At 38.5% G+C, this 24,575-nt stretch overlaps 1 protein-coding gene and 1 long non-coding RNA gene across 2 annotated transcripts in view; one reads left to right on the top strand and one right to left on the bottom strand.

Annotated features, from left to right (window-relative positions):
* Ppp2r3a (protein phosphatase 2 regulatory subunit B''alpha) overlaps positions 1-24,575 on the top strand; it is a 100,521-nt gene that overhangs the window by 19,417 nt on the left and 56,529 nt on the right. The window contains exons 3-5 of the mRNA XM_028788042.1: positions 8,483-8,586; positions 15,521-15,623; positions 24,408-24,482. Coding sequence (XP_028643875.1) covers positions 8,483-8,586; positions 15,521-15,623; positions 24,408-24,482 — 282 coding nt within the window. The remainder of the gene's footprint in view (positions 1-8,482; positions 8,587-15,520; positions 15,624-24,407; positions 24,483-24,575) is intronic.
* On the bottom strand, positions 9,045-15,277 carry LOC114639303. The gene is made up of 3 exons (XR_003713990.1): positions 15,197-15,277; positions 9,362-9,452; positions 9,045-9,194 (listed from the first exon to the last, which is right to left on the bottom strand). It is a non-coding gene; the product is annotated as an uncharacterized LOC114639303 (long non-coding RNA).

Below are 24,575 nucleotides of genomic sequence, written 5' to 3'. Positions count from 1 at the left end.
ATCTATCTATCTATCTATCTATCTATCTATCTATCTATCTATCTATCGTAACCATAACTGACCCTGAACTCTTTTTGTAGACTAGACTGGCCTTAGAATTGAGCAGTGTTTCCAGACTGAAGAGGCTAAAGGTTGTAGGCCTGAGAGCCACGTAGAAGCAAATAGGAGATCAAAGAATGCCTGAGACCCCATGAACTCTTCCACTTGGAAGGAATAAATTTTATTTGAAAACTTATTCTTTGAGATAAAGTACTAACTCCTCCTCTTCATATTTCAGTACCTCCAGAGCTAGGCCCCAGAGATGCTTTCTAAAACTACCTAATACCTATTTGCTGCATGAGCCTAACTCTCTTACCTGCTCACGAGTGTAGATATTTATTACACTGTCCTATCTCTCCTTTGTGATGGATTTCCACTCCACTTCTACCAACTTCCCCAACATCTTCCTTAAATACTTCCCTCTCACCTTGCTTGCAAAAGTGTATTTCTAATCATGCCCTGCCTCTTCCCTAACTGACCCTACTGAGTTTTTTGTTGCTGTTAAGTGGATCACACCTAGAATGATTTAAAGAAACTGAAAAGTATTTTTTTTCTTATTCTTTCTTTATCCTCTCCCCATGTTAGAACTTACTTAATAATTCTTAGATATTTCTACTCCAGAAATAAGAGTTTACCTGTCTTCACTGTTTTACCTTGAGGAATATAGTTCCACAAGAACTTACTAGAAGTCATAGAATGTATTTATGTAAGGAAACAATTCCTCTAACTTCTAGCATGGTACTATTTCTATGTATGTTATCTCCATGAACATACACCAAATAAGCTAACTTCAGATAAATAGCCATCTAAATTAGAGGTTCTCTTTTTAGGGTATTCAGTTTCCTTACCCAATTCCCTGAATGATAGCTATTGCATTAGATGACAGACTGAAGATGGTAAATTCCTTGACTAGGCTAAAGCTACAGATCTAAATAGAAAATAGAAAACTTAGCAAGGATAAATAAAATCTTCATTTGGAAGTAATTTGTTAAGCCAAAACTCCAGAGACCAGGGAAAGTATCTATAAAAAAAGGGTCTTGAGCCGGGTGGTGGTGGCGCACGCCTTTAATCTCAGCACTTGGGAGGCAGAGACAGGCGGATTTCTGAGTTCGAGGCCAGCCTGGTCTACAGAGTGAGTTCCAGAACAGCCAGAACTACACAGAGAAATCCTGTCTCAAAAAAAAGAAAAAAAAAAGGGTCTTGAAGCATTATAGATGCTAAACATAAAAAAGAGAGAGAGATAACTAGTTCCTGAGACAGGTTGCAGAAACTACCACCAGATAGGTTAGGAGCAGATAGAAAATGTCTTCAAGATTAAAACGAAGAACATGTTTATAGACCTTGGAGAAGGAAAGCATATTGATCTACACTAGCTATATATACAAAGACAGGACAGTGCAAAGCATGGATAGCTTCAGAGTAGGAGAGTCATCTGGATTAGCTAGTCAAAAAAGTTTTTAAATAAATAAGGCTAGTTTCTAACATGGGCGCACGTATCCACTGGTCACACTCATACACTGGTCTTCATAATTAAATTTATTAGAACCTCTCAGTATTTTTTATCAGATGTTGACTACATACTTGCCAAATGATTTATTTTTTAAATAGGAATGCTTCAGATGTGCAGATGAGTAGAAATTGTCCCAGATATGAAGCTGGGTACCCTGTGTCTACAGAGCTCTATAGTGGTTTGAGTGAAGTGTTTCCCCATAGTCTGATACAGGTTCTAGAAACTACCACCATATAGGTAAGGAGCAGCTAGAAAATGTCTACCAGATTAAATCTCAGAACACTTTTATGGACATTGGAGAAGGAAAACCCTGTGATCTATACTGGCTATAAATAGAAAGCAGGACAGTGCAAAGCAGTCCTTTGAAAGCAGACATCTGAATACTTAGTCCCCAGTTAAGGGAGCTATTTAGAAGGTTTAGGAGGTATGGTCTTGTTGGGGGAAGTATGTCATCAGAAGTGAGAGTATAAACCCTTCCATCATTTCTAGTTCACTCTCTCTGCTTCCTGTTTGAGGTTCAAGATTTACACTCTCAGTCTGCTCCCCTAGCCACCATGCCTGCACTCTGCCATCATGGACTCTTACTCCTCTTGAACCATAAGCCTAAATAAACTTTTCTGTGAGTTGCTCTGGTCATGGCATATATCACAGCAGTAGAGAAATAACTAACACAAAGCCCATGCTGGCAATGAGTACCTTATGGCCATAGGCCTGCAGCCTGTCCTGTCCTGAATAAAGATTCCTAAAATAATCATCATTTCTTCTGCCTCTGCTTCTGCTACTGCTGCTGCCGTCTCTTCCCCCTCCTCCTCCTCCTCCTCCTCCTCCTCCTCCTCCTCCTCCTCCTCCTCTTCCTCCTCCTCCTCCTCTTCCTCCTCCTTCTCTTCTTCCTCTTCTTCCTCTTCCTCCTTTTCCTCCTCCTCTTCTTCCTCCTCCTCTCCTTCCTCCTCCTCCTCTTCCTCCTCCTCCTCTTCTTCTTCTTCCTCCTCCTCTCCCCTATCTTTCTCTCTCTCTTTCTTCTTTTTTTTTTCTTCTAAATATTACCAGTCCCTTGACTAAGGAACCTGCCTGTTCAGCCTGTTCCTCCCAGCCTGCTGGTCTGGCTCTCCCATCCTTGTCCTTTAGTAGCACTTTCCTGCTCCGGAGACAAGTAGACAGAGTAGAGTGAAGGCAGGGAAGGGGTTTTTTTGGTGGTGAGAACCAAAGGAAGGACTTTACAAGTTACATGATGTGAATATCAGTTCATACGTGGTATCACAGACAGTTGCCTGTATTGTAGCCAACACCTTGGAGGAGTTTTTAAAACAAGTTTGTTTTTCTTTGTTAAGCATTCAGCTAACTATTTACTGTTTGTGCTAATAATCATATGGCACAGCAGCTATTTTACATATATATTACTAATTTTAAGATAGCCAAAATTCCATTTTTAGAAGCTAAATCTCTGTGTTAACTATTCTTAGACATTAACTGTTAGCTTAGGTAACACGATAAAATGAAATGAGGAGGTATATATATTTTTACTTCAAAAGTTATTTTGAACCAGACATGATAGCACGTGTCTGTTACCCCATCATTTAGGAAGTTTGAATGACACAATTTTGAGCTCAAGTGCAGCATGAGCTAAAAGCAAAACTCTGTCTCAAAAATAAAAGTCATGGTTATGATCACTTGTTTTGCTTACATTTTTTTTTTTGGTTGTTGAGACTGCTATAGGCAGAGCTGTACTTGAACTTGTTTTGTTTTTTACACTGTATCAACTAATTTTATTAAATTTTGCCTATTTATTCCTTAATATTTAGTGTGTGTCTGTGTCTGTGTCTGTGTCTCTTTGTGTCCGTAGAGACCAGAGGAGGGAGGGCTTCAGATCCTTCAGAGCTGGAGTTACAGGTGGTTGTAAGCTACCTGATATGGGTGCTGGGAACGAAACGGATCCACTGCAGGAGCAGAATGTCCCTTAGCCAACTCTCCAGCCCTGTCTCTTTATTCTTAAAACCACTCACCTTAAAAGTTTGTGTCTCCCAGCTACCTGTATTTAACCTAGCTTTTACTTGGCTCCTCTTTCTTAGCACTTAACTAAATTGTGTTTATTTTCAACATTCTCTAGTATTTTTTTTTTTTTGGCCATGAGGCAGTCAACTGTGTCTCTAGCACTAACTGCCCATTGTCCTACAGCAGGTTAATGTAGGAAAGGGAGAAGGGAGGCTACCATTAAAGAACAGTGAGGGAGGAGATTGTCAGAGCAGTAAATGAATGTTTATGGGTTCTTGCAGTTTATAAAAATGTTTAGAAAATCAGGTTATGTTTGTAACCCACTCTTAGTGGTGCTTAAGTGTAGCTATAAAGACTGGAGTTAGCTTTTTAAGTGCATAGAAAACCATGTTTACGCAGTCAGCATCTGTTGGTCTCCTTCAGCCTGTTCATCTTAGACCCCACATAGCCACAGAGAACTTAATGTCCATTAATGCCTGGTTAAATTTTCAGGGTGTACTTTATAATATTTTCACACTCCTTCAAATGATGATGGAAAAAATGATTCAAAAATAACCCTAAGAGGGTAATATAGGCATAAGAACTGAGCAACAGAGAGAAAACATCTATCAGAGACAGACCCTCTAGTATACTCTGAAGGAGAGGAAGGGAGCTCTCATTTGGATCCTGTGAAGCCCCCCACCCATACCCTCCCCGCCCCGCTCCTCTCTTCAGGTGGGTATAGCACCCTCTGGACCAACTGTGCCTTGTGACTTATAGGGGAGCACCTTTGTACTTCAGTTCTTCTACAAAGTAGGATAAAATAATAAAAATACCTACTCTTCTGCACGGAAAATCATGTGAACACTCCATGAAGTAACAGCCTTGAGAACACTGTAACATATTGAAACAACATGGCAGATAGTAAATAATCTCCTGTGCATATCAGAACAACCTTGCTTTAAGATTCTTATTATTGTTGCCATTCTTAGATCAAATTATAGGTGTTAGTCTAGTTTTCTTTACTCAAATGACTTTAATTACCATATTTGTTCTTACTTTTGCTTCTTCTAAAGCTGTTTTCTAAATGTATTTTCTGTATCACTTAACACCCGTTGTCTTTCTTAAAAACAATGTCTTCACACTGGTTCATTCTCTCCTATGTTACCAAGACCTCATTAGGTACTCTCAGATGTATGTTACTTAGTTCCCAGGCTCTTCCTGATCTCCTGGCTCCCTTTACCCTAACTCATTTACTTTCAGTAAGTGTAGCCAACCATGTGTTTCTTTAAAATAGCCATCGTACAGGTCCACAGGCCTTGCCATCAGTATTTTACCCATTTTTTTTCCTTTGACATTGTCTGCTTGGGCCTGATACTTTTGTGCTGCCTAAACACTTGGGTACTCAGGTACTTTGAGAAAGGATGACCTTTTCTAATCTATTTCAAAGCATTTTCATTGTTATATTTTATCTTTGGGATTTTGTGTTTGAATCATAATGAGTTCATGTATTAACGTCTTGGTGACTTATACTACTCCTTATGAGCTGACATACCTGCACTTTAACAGTTTCTCCCCTCACAGACAGGACTTTTTATTTTTATGCCTTTCTGCCTCATTATTTTCAACTACTAATTTTTTTCTATTTTTTCTACTCTGCACATTTTTTAAAAAATTCTTTTTCATGCAATATTTTAATATTTTAATAATTTCCCCTCCTCCAACTCCTCCCAGATCCCACTCACAACCTTATGTATTCTCTCTCTCTCAAATAAACACACACACACACACACATACACACACACACACTGAAAGTCAAAACAACCAACCAAAAGACCAATAAGACAAAAAATGCCAAAAGGTAGCAAAAAGTCCAGCCCCCAAAACAATGGAGTTCATTTGTGTTGGCCAACTATTTACTCCTAGATATAGTTCTTACCCTGGAGTGTGGTTGATACACCCAGTAACATTGGAGAAAACTGATTTTCCCTTTGCCAGCAGGTATCAATTGCAAATACCATCTGGGTTATGGGTGAGACCTGTGTCTGCTTCCCCATCTCAGTGCTAGGACTCCATCTGGCTTGAATTGTACAGGTCTTGTGTGTGTTTCCATACTCTCTGTGAGTTCTATGTGCATCAGTCCTATTGTATCTGAAAGCTCTGTTTTCTTCAAGCCATAGATTACCTCTTGCTCTTAAAATCTTCCTGCTTCCTCCTCTGCATAGATCCCTAAGCCATGAGCTGAGGGTTTTGATCAAGACATCTCATGCAGAACCGAGTGCTCCAAAGTCTCTCACTCTACACATGGTCCACTAGTGGTAATTCCTATCTACTTTAAGAAGAAGCTTCCCTGGTGATGGCTGAAGTGTTGCACTGATCTGAGGGTATAGCATATGTTCCTTTAGCAGAATAATAGTAGTAGGCTTGGGAGACAAGATCTCAACACAAGAGAATAAAAGTTGTTTAGTGGTAGAAGTCACTCTACAAAAGGTGATAAGCATGTGTCTCCTGGAAGGGTTTCAGCTGAAGTTGGTTACTCTCCTGATATCAAGCTGGAAAATTCTTGAATTCTTCTAGTGATAGAAAAATTCTTCATTGACTCCAGTGGTTAGAGTTTCAAATTCTTTGTCAAGACACGTCTGTTTTGGCTCTTCTTTTTTTTTTTCTTCACTGCTGTAATAAAATGTTGTAACCAAAAACAACTTGGAAAAGAAAGGGTTTATTTGTCTTACACTTTCAAGTCACAATTCATCATAGAGACTACTCAGCGCAGGAATTCAAGGCAAGTACCTGGATTAGAGGCAAGAACTCCTTGCTGGCTCACTGTCTGGTCAGTGCTCATCAAGCTTCCTTATATAACCCAAGATCACTTGCCTAGGGATAGTACCACCCACAGTAGGCTGGTCCCTCCTTCATCAATTAATAATCAAGACAATCCCCACAAATGTGCCCACAGACCAGTTTGATTTAAGCAGTTCTTTAGTCAAGGCTTTCTTCCCACATGACTCCAGGTTGTATCAAATGAACAATTAAACCAAACTAGGAAAGCTTCCAATTCTCTCTGTGCTTTGTATCTGTGGCTCCCCCACAGCCAAAATAAAGATGACTTTTTTATCTTTCCCAGCCAAGAGGCTACTTAAGAGCATTTCCTTAGAATGCATTGTACATGAAAAGAGGGCTGGGATTGAGAAAGGTAGACTTGATAGTTTACCTACCATAAGTATCTTAACTGAACTTTGTAGCATAGCAGTCATAATTTCTGTAATCGACAAAAATAGCCTGGTTGCCAAGCAATACTATTTCTCATTCTTGACCTTAGTAGAAGCTTTCAACCTCTAGACTTAAGCAGTCTTAAATTATAGATGTAAGAAGCTCTAGCCTGCAACATCTGTCACTGGATTTATTGGCAGGGCTGATTCTGCTGAGCAGACTGGCTAGTTATGTGTCACTTTCCTTATTCTCTGGTCAATGTGTGTTTCTCCTGAAGTTTCACCCTCAGTCAAATTCACCTTCCTAGTATCAGAAGACTATTTGAGTCACCATTTCCTTACTAGAACCACCACACTCATTCCAAGAAATCCTAAATTCTATTCTGCTTGTGAAATAAACGTCATTGTTCCTGGAGGCAGCAGTCTTTTATTTCTGCCTGTTCAGTTTTTACTTTCCTTGGCTTGAATCTTGCTTTCCACATCTTCATCTCTAGCATGAACTAGCAGCAGTTCTGGGATCTCCCATGATAATGTCCAACTAGATGTTCCTCAGGCACCAATGCAGAGCTCCTGTGCAGAGTTTCATACCAGGAGTAACTTCCCCTAAAGCCACAGTAGATACACATCTGGTCTACCTCTAAAGGAAACTCTTCCCTCTGCAGGACAATGATGTACAATGAAAGTATCTTTATCTTCTAACAACATGTGACGCCTTTCACAGAGTTCTAGATTGAAAATACACTTTCCATGTGTGTGTAGAATTAGAAATATTTGAAGTCTTTCTCTACTAATGTTTCTGTGTTAATGATTAAGGAAAAATTGCTAATTTTGTAAAAACTCTTTCTTACAAGAGTAAATAGGTACTATTTAAGGATAATTTTTAATTAAAGCAGAACATTTTATTAAGGAAAAGAAAAGCTGGTGCTTTTTAGGGTCTTAAGTTTTAAGCTCTTACCATTTTGTTTCTTACCTTTTATTTTTTACTTAAATTATAACCACTTAAATGGATTTTAGAACTGTTTCCTTGCACAGCCAAAAGTTTTCAGGAGAGGGGGAATATCAAAGTGTGTGTGTGTGTGTGTGTGTGTGTGTGTGTGTGTGGTGCAGGTGTCCTCAGAGGTCAGAGGTATCAAATGACCCAGGAGCTGGAGCTATAGACAGTTGGGAGCTACCTGATATGGGTGCTCGGAATCAAACTCTGGCCCTTTGAGAGAGCACTGTGCTTTCTTGGCCACTAATCATCTCTACAGTCCCTTTTCTAGCTTGGGTTTTCATTTGTTTGTTATTGTTTTGTAAACCTGGAGCTTACTAACAATAGGCAAGAAGAAATGAGGAAGTCAGCAGTAGAATGTTTTAACAGCAAGTGACCTGGTAATAAAAATGACTGCATTTTCTGTTCAAAAAATGAAGAGCATATACAAACAGAAGTTTAGTAATTTTTTAATTACTAAAAAGTTAGAAAAATATATAATATAAGAGTAACAGGAAGAGATGCTGAGTTTTTGCAGCTATTATTGCAAAGGGAATTACTTTAGGAAAAGAATAAATGGATTTCCACTTGCTTCTCTAACCATGTAGCCCTCTAGTTTGTTCTGCCACTCTCCCTCCTTCCTCTCCTTTCTCAGTGACCCCAACAGCCCTTACCTCACTGTAGCATGACAGGTAAAAGTCCATGTCTCTTCTTTTGGCCACGTCATCTCTTCTCTTCCCTTAGCTTACTCTGTCTTGTTGTTGTTGTTGTTGTTGTTGTTTGCAGGTCTGTGGCTGTCCACTCTATTGGAAAGCCCCCATGTTCAGGGCTGCAGGAGGAGAGAAGACTGGACTTGTGACAGCACAGTCATTCATCGCCATGTGGAAAAAGTAAGTACGTGAACAGTCATTCTGAGAGAAATGATGTGGTCCTTATAAATGGTATTTATATTATTAGTTTATTCATTTTCTTTGAATCTTAGGGCTCAGTAAGGAAAATTCTGATCCATTACCTTTTATACCTACAAATTCTTTGCCATAAGACTTTGTCTTTTATGCCTTTAAACAATTTCAGGTTTGGTGACACATTCCTTTAATCTTAGCACTGGCTAGCCAAAGGCAAGCAGATCTGTGAGTTTGAAGCCAGCCTGGTCTACATAGCTATTTCAGGCTTGTCAGGGCTACCTAGTAAGACCCTGTCTCAAAAATGAGGCTAGAGAGGTGTCTGAGCAGTTAAGAGCACTGGCTGATCCTTTAGATGACCTTAGGTTGATTCCTAGCATCCACATGATGACTGATAGCCTTCTATATCTCTAGTTCTTGGGATCCAAAGCCCTCTTATTGCCTCCTCAGGCACCAGGCATGCATGTAGTACATACAAACAGAACACTAGTACACATAATTTTTTTCTAGTTTTTAATATCGTATTTTTAAACAGTAAAGCAAATCTGCAGAAATACTTTTAAATAGCTATTTGACGGTTTCTTTCTTGGTTTTACCTATAAAAGTAGAGAGTCAGAATTTGAATCCAATAATAATGATAAAAGTAAATAAAGATTCTTTTAAGGGCAGAACCATGTGTATCACATAGATAAGAGTGCAAATATGAGGACTTAAGTTCAAATCCCCAGCACCCACATAAAAAGCCAGGAATGGTTGTGTGTACCTGTAACCCAAGCATAAGACGCAGAAACAGGGAGATAGCAGGATCTCATTGCCATCCAGTCTTGTAGAAACTTCAGGTTCAGTGACAGATGCTGCTTTAAATGAATAAAGAATTGTAAAGATGTAGGAAGCGCATATCCTCCAGCCACCACAGCACACATGCACTGTGCCTGCACATCCCCAGGAATGCACCACTCTCCCCCTTAATCATACCCCCCCTCACATACTCCAGAATAAATTTTAAAAAGAAAAATATACTTACAGTCTTAAATATCCAATGGAAAATTATATCCAGTTGATTTATCAAAATCATTGCATTTTTACAGATATAGATATTTAGATATATGGTTTTTCTATACAAGGATTCTCAGTATAACAGCCCTGGCTGTCCTGGAACTGTCTTTGTATACCAAGCAGGCCTCGAACTCACAAAGATCCACTTGCCTCTGTTTGGTGACAGTCTTATGTAACTCAGGATGGGCTCATACTCATTAGTGATCACTTAGACTTTCTGACCTTCCTACTTCCCTTTTTCAAGTTCAGGGATTTACAGGTGTGCATCACTACACACTGGGTGTATGCAGTGCTGAGGACTGAACCCAAGGCTTTATACATGCTAGGCAAACTACCAACAGAGATATGTTCTGTCCCCTAGGTGTTATTTCTTAAAACGCTATTTAGGACAGTGGTTTTCAACCTTTCTAATGTTGTGACCCTTTAATACAGTTCTTCATGTTTTGGTGACCTCCAGTCATAAAACTGTTTCATTGCTACTTCCTAACTTATTTTGCTACTGTTATGAACCATAATGTAAATATTTAATATATAGGATATCTGATATGCAACCCCCCACAAACACACAAAGTGGTCATGAGGTTGAGAACTGTTAATTTAGGAGATTAGGGACAGTGACTTAGTTAGGGTTTCTATTGCTGTGATGAAACACCATGACTAGAAAGCAAAGTAGGGGAGGGAAGGGTTTTTTTGGCTTACATTTCCATATTGCTATTCATCATTTAAGGAAGTCAGGACAGGAACTCAAGGAGGGCAGGAATCTGGAGGCAGGAGCTGATGCAGAGCCCATGGAGGGGTGCTGCTTACTGGCTTGCTTACCATGGCTTGCTCAGCCTGCCTTCTTATAGAACCCAGGACACCAGCCCAGGGATGGCACCACCCACAATTGCCTGGGCCCTCCATCAGTCACTAATTAGGAAAATGTCTTACAGCTGGATCTTGTGGATCCTCTTCATCAAGGTTCCCTCCTTTCGGATGACTCTAGTTTGTGTGTCAAGTTAACATAAGAGCACAGCCAATCTTCCCTTTTAACTGATAACCCTTCTTTGCACATGTCCTTGCTTTTTTTGGCCTCCTAGTAAAATGGAAATACTGTCCACTTATTTAAAAAATACACACATAGAATCAGCAGAATTAAACTTAGAGGATCCTTCTAATTCCTTCATACTCCTCAAAGGCTTTTAGTTGTATGATAATTTGAAAACAAAGTAAATGACTAATAAATGCATGCTTAGTCTTAAAATTCCAACAGTAAATCACATTCTTTATTGTATTAGGATTGAAGTAGTAAGGGTGTGCAAGACACTGTCAATAAACTTCTTTACAGAACTACACCCAAGCCAAAGGTTACAGTTACTTCCTATTGTCCCAGTGGGGTTTAGCCATTGTATTCCTGTATTGGTTCTGAATTGTTCAGATACCAAGGAATTTAAGAGCCTAGGAGAATCTGCACCATCTGGATGATACTTCAGAGTCACTAGTCCATCTCTCCTACAGCAGAGAAAAACAGCCTGATAAGATGTAAAGAAGATTCCTTTTTAAATGTGTATAGAAGTAGTGGTAAAAGTAAGAGACTTCCTTGGAGCTAGAAGTAGCACAAAGAAAGAAAAATCGAAAAATGTACTAATGAGCAGCATACACCAACAGGAGAAAATGCATTTGTCCTTGAGATGGTTTTTTTCTTATTTAATAAAATTATTTCGAGAATGTTATACATGAGTACTATGTTTATATCATTTCTACCCCTCATCCCAACTTCTCCTGTGTCCCTTTCCGTGGTATTCTAGAACCAGGAACAGGAAAAGATCCTAAGGCCTGACTAGCAGGGACCTTCCGTCAAAGTCCACATAGCACTCCCCAGGCCAGCCAGGACTATAGACAGACCTGTCATAAAAATAAACAAATATAGTAAGGAACTCAGCTCGGTCTTTTCCTTTCCCAGTAGCAAACTCAGAATTTGAACTGAGAATTTGGGGTTTAATTGGTATGTAAAACCAGTAGTAAGATTTTAAGAATTTAAAATTTATAGATGGTTGGGCTTCTTCAACTATCTTCCTTTATCCAGGTAGATGCCTAGCCCTGAAAAGTCCTCATCTGTAACATGAACTAGAGTTTAAAGGAGTAAATAACTAACACAGCCCTTGTCAGAGGCTTCTTTAGTCAATGAGTCAAATTATTGGTCAAAAACTACCTAGCAGTCTAGGAAAAACGTGAGTGTTGATTAAGAGAAAGCTGTAAACAAACTGGAAGTTAAAAATAAATAGGAAATAGTGGAGCAGAAGAGATATCATATCTAAACAGAGGAAATATATCTGCTGATATTATATCTTTAATAGTCTAGGACAGTTGAGTAATCGAGGCTGACTGTAGCAAAGGACAGCTTGTGTCCAGTTTGATTTACATGTTTACTGGGAGAGTCACAGCCAGTTTTTAGTTGAGACTTAGAGAGGGGGTAGAGCAGCACAGCAGTGACAGCCTCCGCAGTCATACCCATCCATTGAAAGGAGTTGCCATCTCTGAGGAAAAACAACTTCTCAGTAAAGTAAAGGAACAAAAAGTCATGATGGGCAAGTCTGCAGAAAACTGTTCACAGAGTTACACACACAAGCAACTGTTCCATCCCTCTGTGGGAAGAGTCCTACTGAACGAGTGTGCATTGTCAGTTACTAAAATGGTTTGGGTGCCCTCTAGTGGGAACTCCTCTTAAAATGCCATTTAAAAGCCAGATTCTGTAAGAAAGGCTTAAGTCTGAGTATTTAGGAACACCAAGTGAATGATGGTTTGAGGTACCATCCCTAGGAAAGGGATTTGAGTTTTTAAATTTTTTTTATGAATTTCACCCTTCACAGAAAGCAATTTGTGTATTTTATATAAAATGTTTAAGCCAGGCATAAGGGCTCATGCCTGTAGTCCCAGCACTTTGAAAGCCAATGGAAGAAGATTGCTGTGAGTTCCTGTGTAGCCTGAGCTGCAATATAAGATACTGTAAGTCCAAAAAGTATTCAGGCACAAAGAATAACTGGAAGGTGAGAATATAGAATTAAAATGTTTTGACATAGGCATGTATCGTAGCTTGCTCTGTTAATGAGAGCTGTATAGAATCTTTATTACTAAAGTCAAATAGAGAAGTCACAAGCTGCTGTCAGAATGCCTTTGGGTTGGTTTTGGAATGAGCACCGTAAGATTCGCCCCTCCTTCTTGCCTCATCTCATCTCAGTGTTGCTACCCATAGCATCTCTACACTCGCTCTTAGAGCCAGGACAGTTTTTAGGGGGAAGTCACAGCTCTACCTCCTCTTCTTACATTGCTAGAACACCAACTTTGGGGCAGAACTCCTCTTGAATCAAAACAAAGTTCTAGCTTTGCTCTACTTTCTCTTCCGGTTCATATCAGTTTGTCATTTGTCACTAATAAAACAACACTTGCCTTTAAAAGCATATGGTCAGTTTAGAATAGCTATGCCTGCCTTCATTCTTCAGTTTTTATGGCTTTCTTTTTAAGTTTCATTTTAAAAATCTCTTACCTTATGGAGTTCATCAGCCTAGAACACTAACAAAAAACTATAAATCACCTTTTTCTATTTCATGCTTTTTGATTTTGATTTTTTTAAAAAAAAAAAAGCCTAACTTGACTTTGTCATTTTAGATTATTTTCTCATCGATTGCATACTCCAATCCTTTTCTTAAAATGTATAAAAATGCTTCTCTTTATAGATCTCATCACTTTTTCTATTATACCATCAATTTTCCAGTCCTATGAGGTGGTCTTCATTAGCACCCACTGTACTAATCTTCCTTTATAATGTATACTTACTTAACTAATGGTAAGGGCAGTAAGAATAAAAATAAATGTCTGACTGTAGCTCAAAACAAAGTCAGTGTGGTGTTTGTTAGATCACTAGCATTTTGAGAGTGCTCTCTGCATATGTCAGTGAGCCATGTTCTTGTACATATATTTAAAAAGCTATAACTATCTACCCTTTAGTTGTCAAAGAAGAAACGTAAAGCCAACAGTACAGTAGCACATATAATTGACATTGCGACTACAGAGATCAGAAAGGACTAGGCCTTAAAAAAGAACATAACAGCATGAGAACAACAGAAAGATCAAATTGCATATGCCTCAGACCAGCTGCCTGGAGTGGTAGTTTCATTTACCAAAGTAGTAAGATGGGCGGGTAGGCAATTAAACTTATGCATTTAAGTGGTAGCATACTGTACATTTTTGAGTAAGAGACTTGAATAATCAAAGATTGTTGTAGAATTGTCTGCTGAAAAGTTGGATGAGCAGTGAAGTCTGTGAAGACTCCCTAGCAGTCTCACCATGAGTTTATAAGGCCCAGAACTTGCAGAGTATAGTAAAAAAAACAGCAAGAAGCAGTTGTCCAGAACACTTTGTGGGAAATTCCTTCAGGACTCCAGTTTTCCCATATATAAACCAAGTACCTAATGGTCTTGGCTAGAGCTGTACCTTTCTCACTCCATGCTTCTACAAAGCACCCCATCCTTTCCTTTCACTCTATCCAGTGTTGCCCTTTCTGTTTCATACTGCCAGCATCAAGCATCAGACTTAGAGTTTTTGAAAGTCACATCTGACCATGTCACTGTCTGAGTTAAAATTCTTCTGTGGCGCAAAGTCTTGGCCTGATACAGAGAGGCCATCTTAGATTTTATTCACACATGCCCCTCCTCTTACTACCTCCACACTTTGTGTTGCCCAGATGGTATAAGACTCACAGTAGGCATCTGTGCGTGCTGCCCTCCTCACCACAACACTTCTCTCTGCAGGGAGTCTCACAGGACTCCTCCATCCTTTCATAATACCTGTACTCGTTACTTAATACTGTGGTGGTTCCCCAGTCATAATTCCACCAGAAACCAAACACTGGACTGTACATTCCTTATAGAGAATAAAACTATCTTATTTTCTTTTATCCAAGCCCATTCAAAGCCAGATAAAATACCTGACATACCCTTAGCATTCAATAAATCATTGATGAAGGAAAATAAGAAAATCTGGAGTTAATAATTAGATATAGACAATAAGAAATAGAAAATAATTAAATGACTCCAAAATTTGAAATCCAGATAACAAAGACTAGTAACACCTTTTTTCCTATTGTTATTGTTTTTGTTTTTAAGACAAAGTTTCTGTCCTGGAAGTAGCTGTCCTGGAACTAGCTAGCTCTGTAGTCCAGGCTGGCCTCAAACTCACCAAGATTGTCCTAGCTCTGCCTCCCAAGTGTTGGCATTAAAGGTATGTGCCACCACTGCCTGGCTTGGTACCACCATTTTTACAAAAAAAAAAAAAAAAAAGTCCAAGAAAAAGAGTAGTTTGAAAAGCTTTTAAGTTTTGCTTTTTCAGTGTTTTGACTTTTCTCTCAGGGTATATGGAACTATAGTTGGAGGCGAAGAATTCTAGAAACTTAGAATACGTAACAGAGGACTGGTTTTCTGAAGCTTCTTCTTTAAACGTCGAAGTTTAAAAGCCCCCTGTCAGGCTTAACTGAATGACCCTTCTCCCCTAATAACGCATATTTTACCTGGATCAGTTCGTTTTGCCCTGTGGTCTCACTCTCAAAAACATTCCAGAAGAAAAGTTCACCATCGTGTAATTGATATTCCTTTGACAAAAACCAGAAGCATGGAAGCCATGAGAAGGGGGGGAGCATCTGGTCAGGGGGACAGTCGTAGGGGACTTGCACAAAGCTTACCCTTTAATTCCCAGCTCTGAAAATGAAAAGACAAACAACATTTGATTCTTAATCTAAATAGCATCCAAGTCAGAATAAAATTACCAGCCTGTAAATGTGTAGTCACTGTATGTTCTGAAAACCAGATCTTCCTAACCAGGTTTTCTTTTGTAGGTTGCTAAGTAACCATCATGACGATGCCTCCAAGTTCATCTGGCTTCTGGCAAAGCCCAGCCACAGCTATCTAGAACAAGAGGATTTTATCCCTTTACTTCAGGTGATTCTTTTTTTTGTACCTTTTAAAAATGGAATTTATTTTTGGAGTTTGAAAGGGGTTTTTTGCAAGTTTTTTTGGCTGGTTGTTTCTGGTATTTTTTTGTTTGTTAATAATGGCATCTTACTGTATAGCCGGTGCTAATGTCAAACTCTTAATCCCAAATGCTAGGATTAAGGTATATGCCACCATATACCTTACGGTGATTCTTTTTTTCATTTTAAAGTATAACTATAATTTTTCATTCTAAAGTATAACTATGCAGTTGAGTTACATACATAAAGGCTAGATTGCTAAGAATAGTTTTCAAATTGTTTAGTAGTAAAAATTTTGTTAAATAGAATCTAAAACAGAGCTCAGTATAAAATAGATAAAACAGGGCTGTTCCCACTACATCCAGCCTGCTCCTTAGTCATTCACAGTAAGCACTGAAACATCTTATGAAACTTCAGAATTTTAAAGATAATTTGAAAAAATGCTGACATCAACCATAGTTAAGAACCTAGCAGGAACTGATAGCATTTGGAAGAGATAAATATCTGTTTTCTTAATGGAATGACACTGGGTGTATCAACCATTCTCCAATTCAAGCCTCATTGGTCAGGAAGAGTTGGCCAACATAAAATGAACCGAGGTCAGGGGAGGGGGCGATGTTTTGTTGTTTGTTTCTAAGATTAAGAAAACTTGAAGTTGAGGATCCAGGAAGAAAAAGAATATAATCAAATAATGTTGTATGAAGATTTTAAAAAATTAAAAATAAAGAAATCATATTGGAAACAAGAAAAGGCTATGAAATAATCAAAATAACTATCATTAACTCTGTAGTCTTGGAACTCGGTGTATCTGGACTCTGATTTACGCACATATCTAAAATGGCTCTCTGATTTTTCCACTAAGATCTGTTTGTAACAGAAGATTAGAATAGGAGGAAGAGCTGTGCATGGTGGTGCTTATTAATGCTTGCCTATAATCCTAGCACTGGAAACTGAGCAAGAAGATATAACCCACACTACTAAACATACCAAGACCTGTCTCAAGAAACCAATGAATGAATGATGAAATAAGAGAATGGAAACGTGAATCCATCACACTGAGATTTGTAAGGACAGATCCTGGGCTGCCACCAGCCCATGAAGGTAGACAAGGAGCACAGTAAAAAGAAAATACTTGTAGGAGAGGAAAAAAGACACAAAGCCTGCCTCAGAGCACTCCAGCCTAGGAATAATTTAGGTTAAGGGCAATAGGCCTTATTACTATCACCAGATTTCAGAGAAATTAGTAATTTATATTATTTGCATAGGCTCTCTATTTAGTCATCCAGGGAACACATTTGTGTGGAACAATTTTCACTAATGGAAACAAATAAATGAAACAACAGAACACTTCTCATTTTTTCTTTTCTGTTTCAGAGATGTTATAATCTGTTGTTTACAAATATGTTTTCTACATGTAGAAAGGATATGTCTCAGATCTTTATAACTAAATCTCAGAACTGTAAGTGTGTTCTGAGATGGAGCATTGGCCCAATGGTTAAAAGCAATGTTGCTCTTGCAGAGAACTCAGTTCTATTGCCAGCAGCCACATGGCAGCTCCAACATCCTCTTGTGGCCTCTGTGATCTCCAGGCATGTAGTACACAGACAAACATGCGGGCTAAACACTCACACACATAAATCATCCAAAACACTTTTTAAGAAGTTTTTATTTTCTGTTTTTATATTAGCCTTTATATGCAAGTCTGGAAGAAAATGTTATTTTTCCTACAATTCCCTCAGCATGGAGCTGTGCCCCAGATCTGAAGTTGGGGGATTATTACTGAAGTAACAGTAATCTATAGCCAGAGATCTTTCAAATCCAGAGGTTCTTTACTTTCTCTGTAAAATAAATCAGTCCCCAAATCTATTCAAGTGTGTGTTTGTGTGCACGGATGTGTGTGCGTGTCTGCATATGTATTGTATGTACACTCTGTACTCATAGAAGCTTGAGGAAGATATCCTGCTCTAAACACTACCCACCTTACTCCTTTGAGACAAGATCTCTCATTAAACCTGAGCTCAGCTACTAGCCAGCAAGCTCCAGAGATCCTGCTATCTTTGTCACTTACACTGCTAGGAAAGATGTTCAACAGGGATGCAAATTTAAATAGGAGTATGTTCAAGAGATTATTTTGAAATACACTGACTATAATCAATAACAATGTATAATATTCTTGTTTGGTTTTGGTTTGGTTTGATTTGAGACAAAATCTTGCTGTTCTGAAACTCACTGTGTGGACTGTCTTAGTTAAGGTCTGTGAACGGACACCATGACCAAGGCAACTCTTATAAGGACAACATTTAATTGAGGCTGGCTTACAGGTTCAGAGGTTCAGTTCATTATCATCAAGGCAGGAACATGACAGCGTCCAGGCAGACATGGTGCAGGAGGAACTGAGAGTTCTACATCTTCATCTTAAGGCTCCTTGGAGAAGACTGAATTCCAGGCAGCTATGAGGAGGGTCTCAAAGTCCACTCCCATAGTGACATACTTCCTCCAACAAATCTATACTTCCTAATAGTGCCACTCCCTGGGCCAAGCATATACAAAACCATCAGATAGACCATACTGGCCTTGAACTCAGAGATCCTCCTGCTTCTGCCTCCCACATGCTTAGATTAAAGGTACGTGCCACCTTGCATGGCTATAATGTATATTCTGGAAAATTCCTAAGAGTCAGTTGTAAATGTTTTCACCACACATGAAAGAATGAATATTACAACTGCCATGGGTACTGAGAATAAATGATGGTTGAGTGCTCAGCTCTAAACAGGACATTTATACCACTCATCTGAGGCTCAGAAAATATCACGGAAAAAGGAGTAGAAAGAATGTAAGAGCTGGAAGACAGGGAGAAAGACTGTGAAATGTTATCATTTCATGGCACAGCCATTGCAAATCCGCTCATAGCACCTGCAGTTGTTTGCACTGGGCTTATACAAAACTGGGCTTATCACCCGCCATAGTTCAGGGAGGGGGATCATGGGGCCTTAACCTTCCATCCTAATTTGCCTCTCTGTTGCTATGACAAAACACTAACCCAAAGCAACTTGAGAAGGAAAGGGTTTATTTGGCTTACATGTCTCTATCACAGTGCATCACTGAGGGAAGTCAAGGCAGGAACCATGGAGGAGAGCTGCTTATTGACTTGCTTCCCATGACTTATTCTTGTTCTTATACCACTCAAGACTGCCTGCCCAGAGATGCTCCCACCCACAGTGAGCTGGGCCTTCCACATCAATCATTAATCAAGAAAATGTTCCACAGGCATGCCTCCAGGCCAGTCTAATGGAGACAGTTCCTCCATTGAGATTCCTCTTCCCACATTTGTCTAATTGTCAGGTTGACAAAAACTAACCAGCCCACCTTACCTGCTGAATTACTGGCTATTGTATATTCTGAAGACGGGACAGTCATTTCCTTTAGTAGTGTACCTAATGATGAGCCTACCAGGTTCCTACAGAGAGTTCCAAACCTGTGGTCACACACAGAACCCTGCTTAAAATCAGGGAATAACAAAATAAAACAAAAAGACATAAAAGCAAGAAAGGAACTTGCAGAGAGAAGCAGGAATGGTGTGTAGGATGACCTTGAACTCATGATCTTCCTACCTGTACCTCCAAGTACTGGGATTATACACTGGTACCACCATACATGTTTGAGATGTTGGGTGTCAAACCCAGGGCTTCATACATGCTAGGCACACTATCAACTGAGCTATATAACCCACCCAGTCCTTTAAAGTTTTTACTGTGAAAAAGTGTTTTATTGTTTTAATTTGGTTTGGTTTTATTTTGTTTTGAGTTTGTTTTGTTTGTTTCTTTGAGGCAAGATCTCATTATATAGCTCTGGCTGACCTGGAACTCAAACTCAGAGATCTGCTTGCTCACCTCTGCCTCCCAAGTGCTAGGATTAAAGGCATGCACCACCATGCCCATCTGAAAAGTGTTTTAAGTATATATCTGGAAGTGGTTTTACTATATAGCTAAGACTAACTTCAAACTCACTGTGGAGGCCAGGGTGTTCTTGAATTTACAGTCCTTCTGCTGAACCTCCTGGGTGCTGGGATTACAGGTGTGTATCACTATGCCCAGCCTTGTTATGGATAATTTTGATCATACACAAATGGAGGGGGAAATGTAGTATAGTTAACCCTGTGTACCTGTCAACCTAGCCCCCAATATTAAGAAATAAAGAGGCAGAGAACAGAAAAACCAATAGCAATTTTGCTAAATTGAAATTTGTTTTATTTTATTTTTGTTTTTATTTTGAAACAATATCTCACTATGTAGCCATGGGTGGCCTGGAACTTCCCAGGTAGACTAGGCTGACCTCAGATTCATAGAGATCTGCCTGCCTTTGCCTCTGGCTCTGGAGTACTAGGATTAAAGGCTTAAATTGAAATCTAGTGCTTAACAATATTAACTAATTTGATCAAAAGAAAAGGGGTGTGTGTGTGTGTGTGTGTGTGTGTGTGTGTGTGTGCACAATGGAATATTTTTTATCTACAGAGGAAATTAGATTATGATGTTTGCAGAATAATTTAAAGGGACTGGAGAGCAAATAAAATAATCTAGACTCAGACAAATCCTTTATGTTTTCTCACATGAGGGTTCTAGATTTAAGTGTGTGTGTGTGTGTGTGTGTGTGTGTGTGTGCACGCGCACGTGCATGTGCATGCACATGTGTATGGAAGAATGCCTTGAAAGTAAAAAGGAAGCCATGGGATGAAAAGAAGAAAGCTTAAGGGATTCAGGGAAAGAGAGGGTAGTACAATGTATATGCTAGAATAAACGGCTTTTTTGAAAGAAGGGAACCAGCAACAATGTCCCAGGAAGACTAGGGAAAGGCATTATGGGAAACAGATAAGTAAGAACAAAACTCTAATGACTTCTATGTATGAAAATGCCTTGATAAAAACCATTGCTTTTTATACTAGCTTTAATTTAAAAAAAAGTAAATACATTCTTAAATTTCTGTTTACTTACTTTATATGTATGAGTGTTTTGTCTATATATATATATATATATCTGGGCACCACATGCATGCCTGGTGCCAATGGAGGCCAAAAAAGGATGTTGAATCCCCTGGGACTGGAGTTAAAGATGGTTGAAAGCTACCATGTGGGTACTGGGAATTAAACCTAGATTATCTAGAAGAGCGCCAGTGCTCTAAACTACTGGGCCATGTCTGTATCCCCAAATGCATTTCTTCAAAAAGAGGAAAATGAATAAAGTACTAACAATCTCAAGTATGGAATTGCCTACATTCAAACAGAAGAAAAGTTAACATCACAGAAGACTATTTTAGTCATTTCTATGTCATTTTGGTAGTGGGCTTGGAACAGAGTGGCTGATGGCCTGCAGAGCAACATGCCTAAGTTCTGTTCTAATTATTGAAATTCATACCTCACCCATGACTTCATCCATGAGAAAGACACTAGGAAAGTGCACTAGGTAGAAGACAAACAGAGTGCAGCGTCAGCCCTAACTGACACTGACAAATGGAAGACCTAACTCAGAGCCTGCCTGACAACACCAATGGCTGCATTCCAACAAAGAAAGACACCTGCAACTCCATATTCCCCTCTTCCTGTAGGACATAATCCTGCCTACCTCTATTCTCCCCATTTTGTCTTACCTTGGTATGATGCCAGGATCCCACAGAAGTCCTCACATGATGGCAGTGATAGGCCCTTCTCTTAAGATAATACCAGTGGAACCTGGAAAGAGGCTGTTTATGGGAGATGACATGCTGGTGACACATGGGCCTCCAACCGTTAGAGCCGCTGTCCCTTGGTTATACCCACTTATCCAAACAAATCAAGATAAGGAAAGGCTTCTATATATCAATTTTATTCTATTTATTCTACTTCTCCAGGAGATTATTGTGCTGTGACTCTGTTTTATAACAATATAACAAGAAAGATTCACTTCCATCTTCTTATCAAATAATTTGGGAAAGAAGAAATGGAACCAGAAATGTGTTTTCATTTGTATTGTAAAAATTAAATTAATTCTTTTAGTTAAAAAACAGAAGGGTACTATACAAACCCTTTGGGAATAAATTTTAAAACCTAAGTGAAATGAACAATTTTCTAGAAAGACATATGTGACACAGATTGCCCTTATTTGATTTGGAAAATTTAACAGACTAATTTCTACAGATGTTGTAAAGACAGTAATAAACTACTTCTCTAAAAAAGCCAACAACAGGTAGTTTCACAAGAGAAATTGTCCAATTTTTCAAGGACCAGGCAGTCTATGTTCTATAAATCATTCCAGAGTATTGAAATGGACACTCTATAGATCATTTCTAAAACAAACATTACTGATACCCAAATCAGGTAAACATATTGCAGAGAAAACTGCAAATAAATGCAATTTCATGACTAGTGATGAAATGCAACCATATAGAATATGCCATGACTCAGTGACATTTAGCCTAGAATATGCAGGGCTAGAGAGATGCTCAGTGTCCAAGAGCACTTGCTGTTCTTGCCAAGGGCCTGGGTTCTATTTCTTTCTGCAGTAGATGGTGATTAATACAAATACCCACAATTGGTTTGTGTGCAGAGGATAAAAGATATGGAATGCTCAGCTCTAAGTGGGACAGGAATCATTACAGAGGAGAGACAAAAAGATTGTAAAAGCCAAAGGTAATAGGTAGACATCGATACACAACAATATTTGCCAGAGCTATGTCATGATGGCTAAAGGAGGGAAAGTCAGCTTTCTTCAGGGATGTGGTCCTTGAGAAACTACCCATGTTGTAGTAAATGGTCCTACACTCATGCACTTACATGAAATACTAAGTGGACCTGATGGATTTTAAAAAAGAACACATGAAGTTGGGAGGTCGAAAACGGCAGGTAATAAAGGAGGAAATGGAAGGAAGGGAATGGGAGGATACATTTCATCAAATACAATTGTAGACATGAATAAAATCCTCAGACCAAAAAAATAATAAAAAATAAGGCCAAAGCAACTACATACAAATATTATATTAGTATGTATATTTCTTAATAGTAATAAGAGTAGTTCTTTTGGTATAGTAGGATTGAGCAAGTAACTAACTACATTATAAAAGAAAGCCAGGTCTCTCGCTTTATAGTTACAAGGAAAAGAAGGAAAGCATGAGTAAACTTTGTGGTACTGGGTTGGAATCAGAGTTATTAATACATAGTATTTGATACATATCTATATAGTTTAACAAAGGCACATAACATGAAAATCCTAGTTATGCTACTACAGGGTCTGAAAGCAGTGATAATCAGTAATAATGGGCACACATAGCAACAATACTCAACTTCTAAAGTTCTTCTCCACTAAAATGACCTACAGATGTTTAGAAGGTTGCTATAAAATATGGGGAAAGGAAAATACAAGATGAACTTAAAGAACAAATGATGGGGCAATCTGAAGAATCCCAAATGAAAGAGTTTCACATGGCCAAAGCTGGGTCAATTTGAGTCACAAGACTAATCATATATTGCCTGTGTGGTGCACTAGAAAGGGACACAGCATTACTTTTATGGTTGTTCCTGATGAAAATATGTGAACTTAATCTGCTTGAGGAAAACTTAAGACAAAGCCAAACTGAGAGATGTATCTTACCAGAATTCTTTAAAAGCATTGCAGTCATGAAAACAGGAAAGAAGAATCACAGGTCAGAGACCAGAGAGACCAGAAAGACAGATGCAATAGACCAGAGGGACAGAATTGGGAAGTGATGAAATATGAATCGGGTCTATAGTTAAGTACTGTACAGATGTTTATTTCCTAGTTTTGATCATTGTTCTGTGGTTTGTGGGTTACTCTCTTTGGAAGATGGAAGAAAGGCATAGAAAGTTTCTCCGCAATATTTTTCACAATCCATCTGAAAATCTCAAGTTATTTCCAGATTTACAAATCTACAAGCAGTAAAATCCAGTTTTAAGCTGTTTGGATAGAAATTAATAGATATGTCTGTTTTGGCATTGCAGTTGCCTCTGGCAATTAATTTTAGAGTAACTATTTCTGATAGTCTCTAGGGTCATAAAGTGCTTTCAAACTCCAATTAAGCATTAAAAAAAGTTTTCAAAGTCTTATCTAATAATCCCTCACAAGAACAAGATAATAGATTTTAAGATAAATAAAATCTTAAATTAAAAACAAATTTGTCCACATATTTTTTTTTCTTTATATCAAGCAGGCCTCAAATGTGGAACCTTCCTGTCTTATCTCTTCTTTCACTTGTAGAAAGACACGTGGGCCAGCACACCTGGCTACAGTGTGTTTTTTTTAAACAAACAAACAAAGATGTTGGGCATTCGCATGGCTCTTCAGCTTCTTCACCCCCAAAATTTCATGCCTCTAGATTAAGGAATAAAATCATTTTTGTTGGCTTGTCTCTGTCATAACTATTAGTAAATCCTACCGAGATTTGTGGGATGGCTTTTTCAGGTAACCTTTATTGTGCTGTGATTGAAGAACATACATACCTCTAAAACATTTGACTCACAAATTGCTTAAAAAAATAATTTAAATTTTTATATTTCAGCATATTGTGCTCATGTAGAAAATCATGTATTATAAACATGCTTTTAATAAAGAATTAATTAAATTTTCAGTGTATTATGCAGTATTCCAGAATAGAAGATTTGCTCAACCTATTTCACAAAAAGGAAAAACTTCTGAAGAGGTTTTGTTTTGTTTTGTTTTGTTTTGTTTTTTTATTTTGTTAACTTAGTTTTGATTTCAATCTTTTTAAGGATGTGGTAGATACACACCCTGGCCTCACTTTCCTGAAAGATGCTCCAGAATTCCATTCCCGCTACATCACCACGGTAAGATGAGTACTGATTTGTTGTAATAACACGGCTTAAGTCACCTCTTTATTGTTACCTTGTATCCAGGCTTTCACAGTGTTATGCAAAAGG

This window comes from Grammomys surdaster, unplaced genomic scaffold (assembly GCF_004785775.1).
Source record: "Grammomys surdaster isolate TR1022 unplaced genomic scaffold, NIH_TR_1.0 125698, whole genome shotgun sequence".
Taxonomy (NCBI): Eukaryota; Metazoa; Chordata; class Mammalia; order Rodentia; family Muridae; genus Grammomys; species Grammomys surdaster.
Note: the sequence above shows the minus strand (reverse complement) of the source record. Positions and strands in the feature narration are given on the sequence as shown.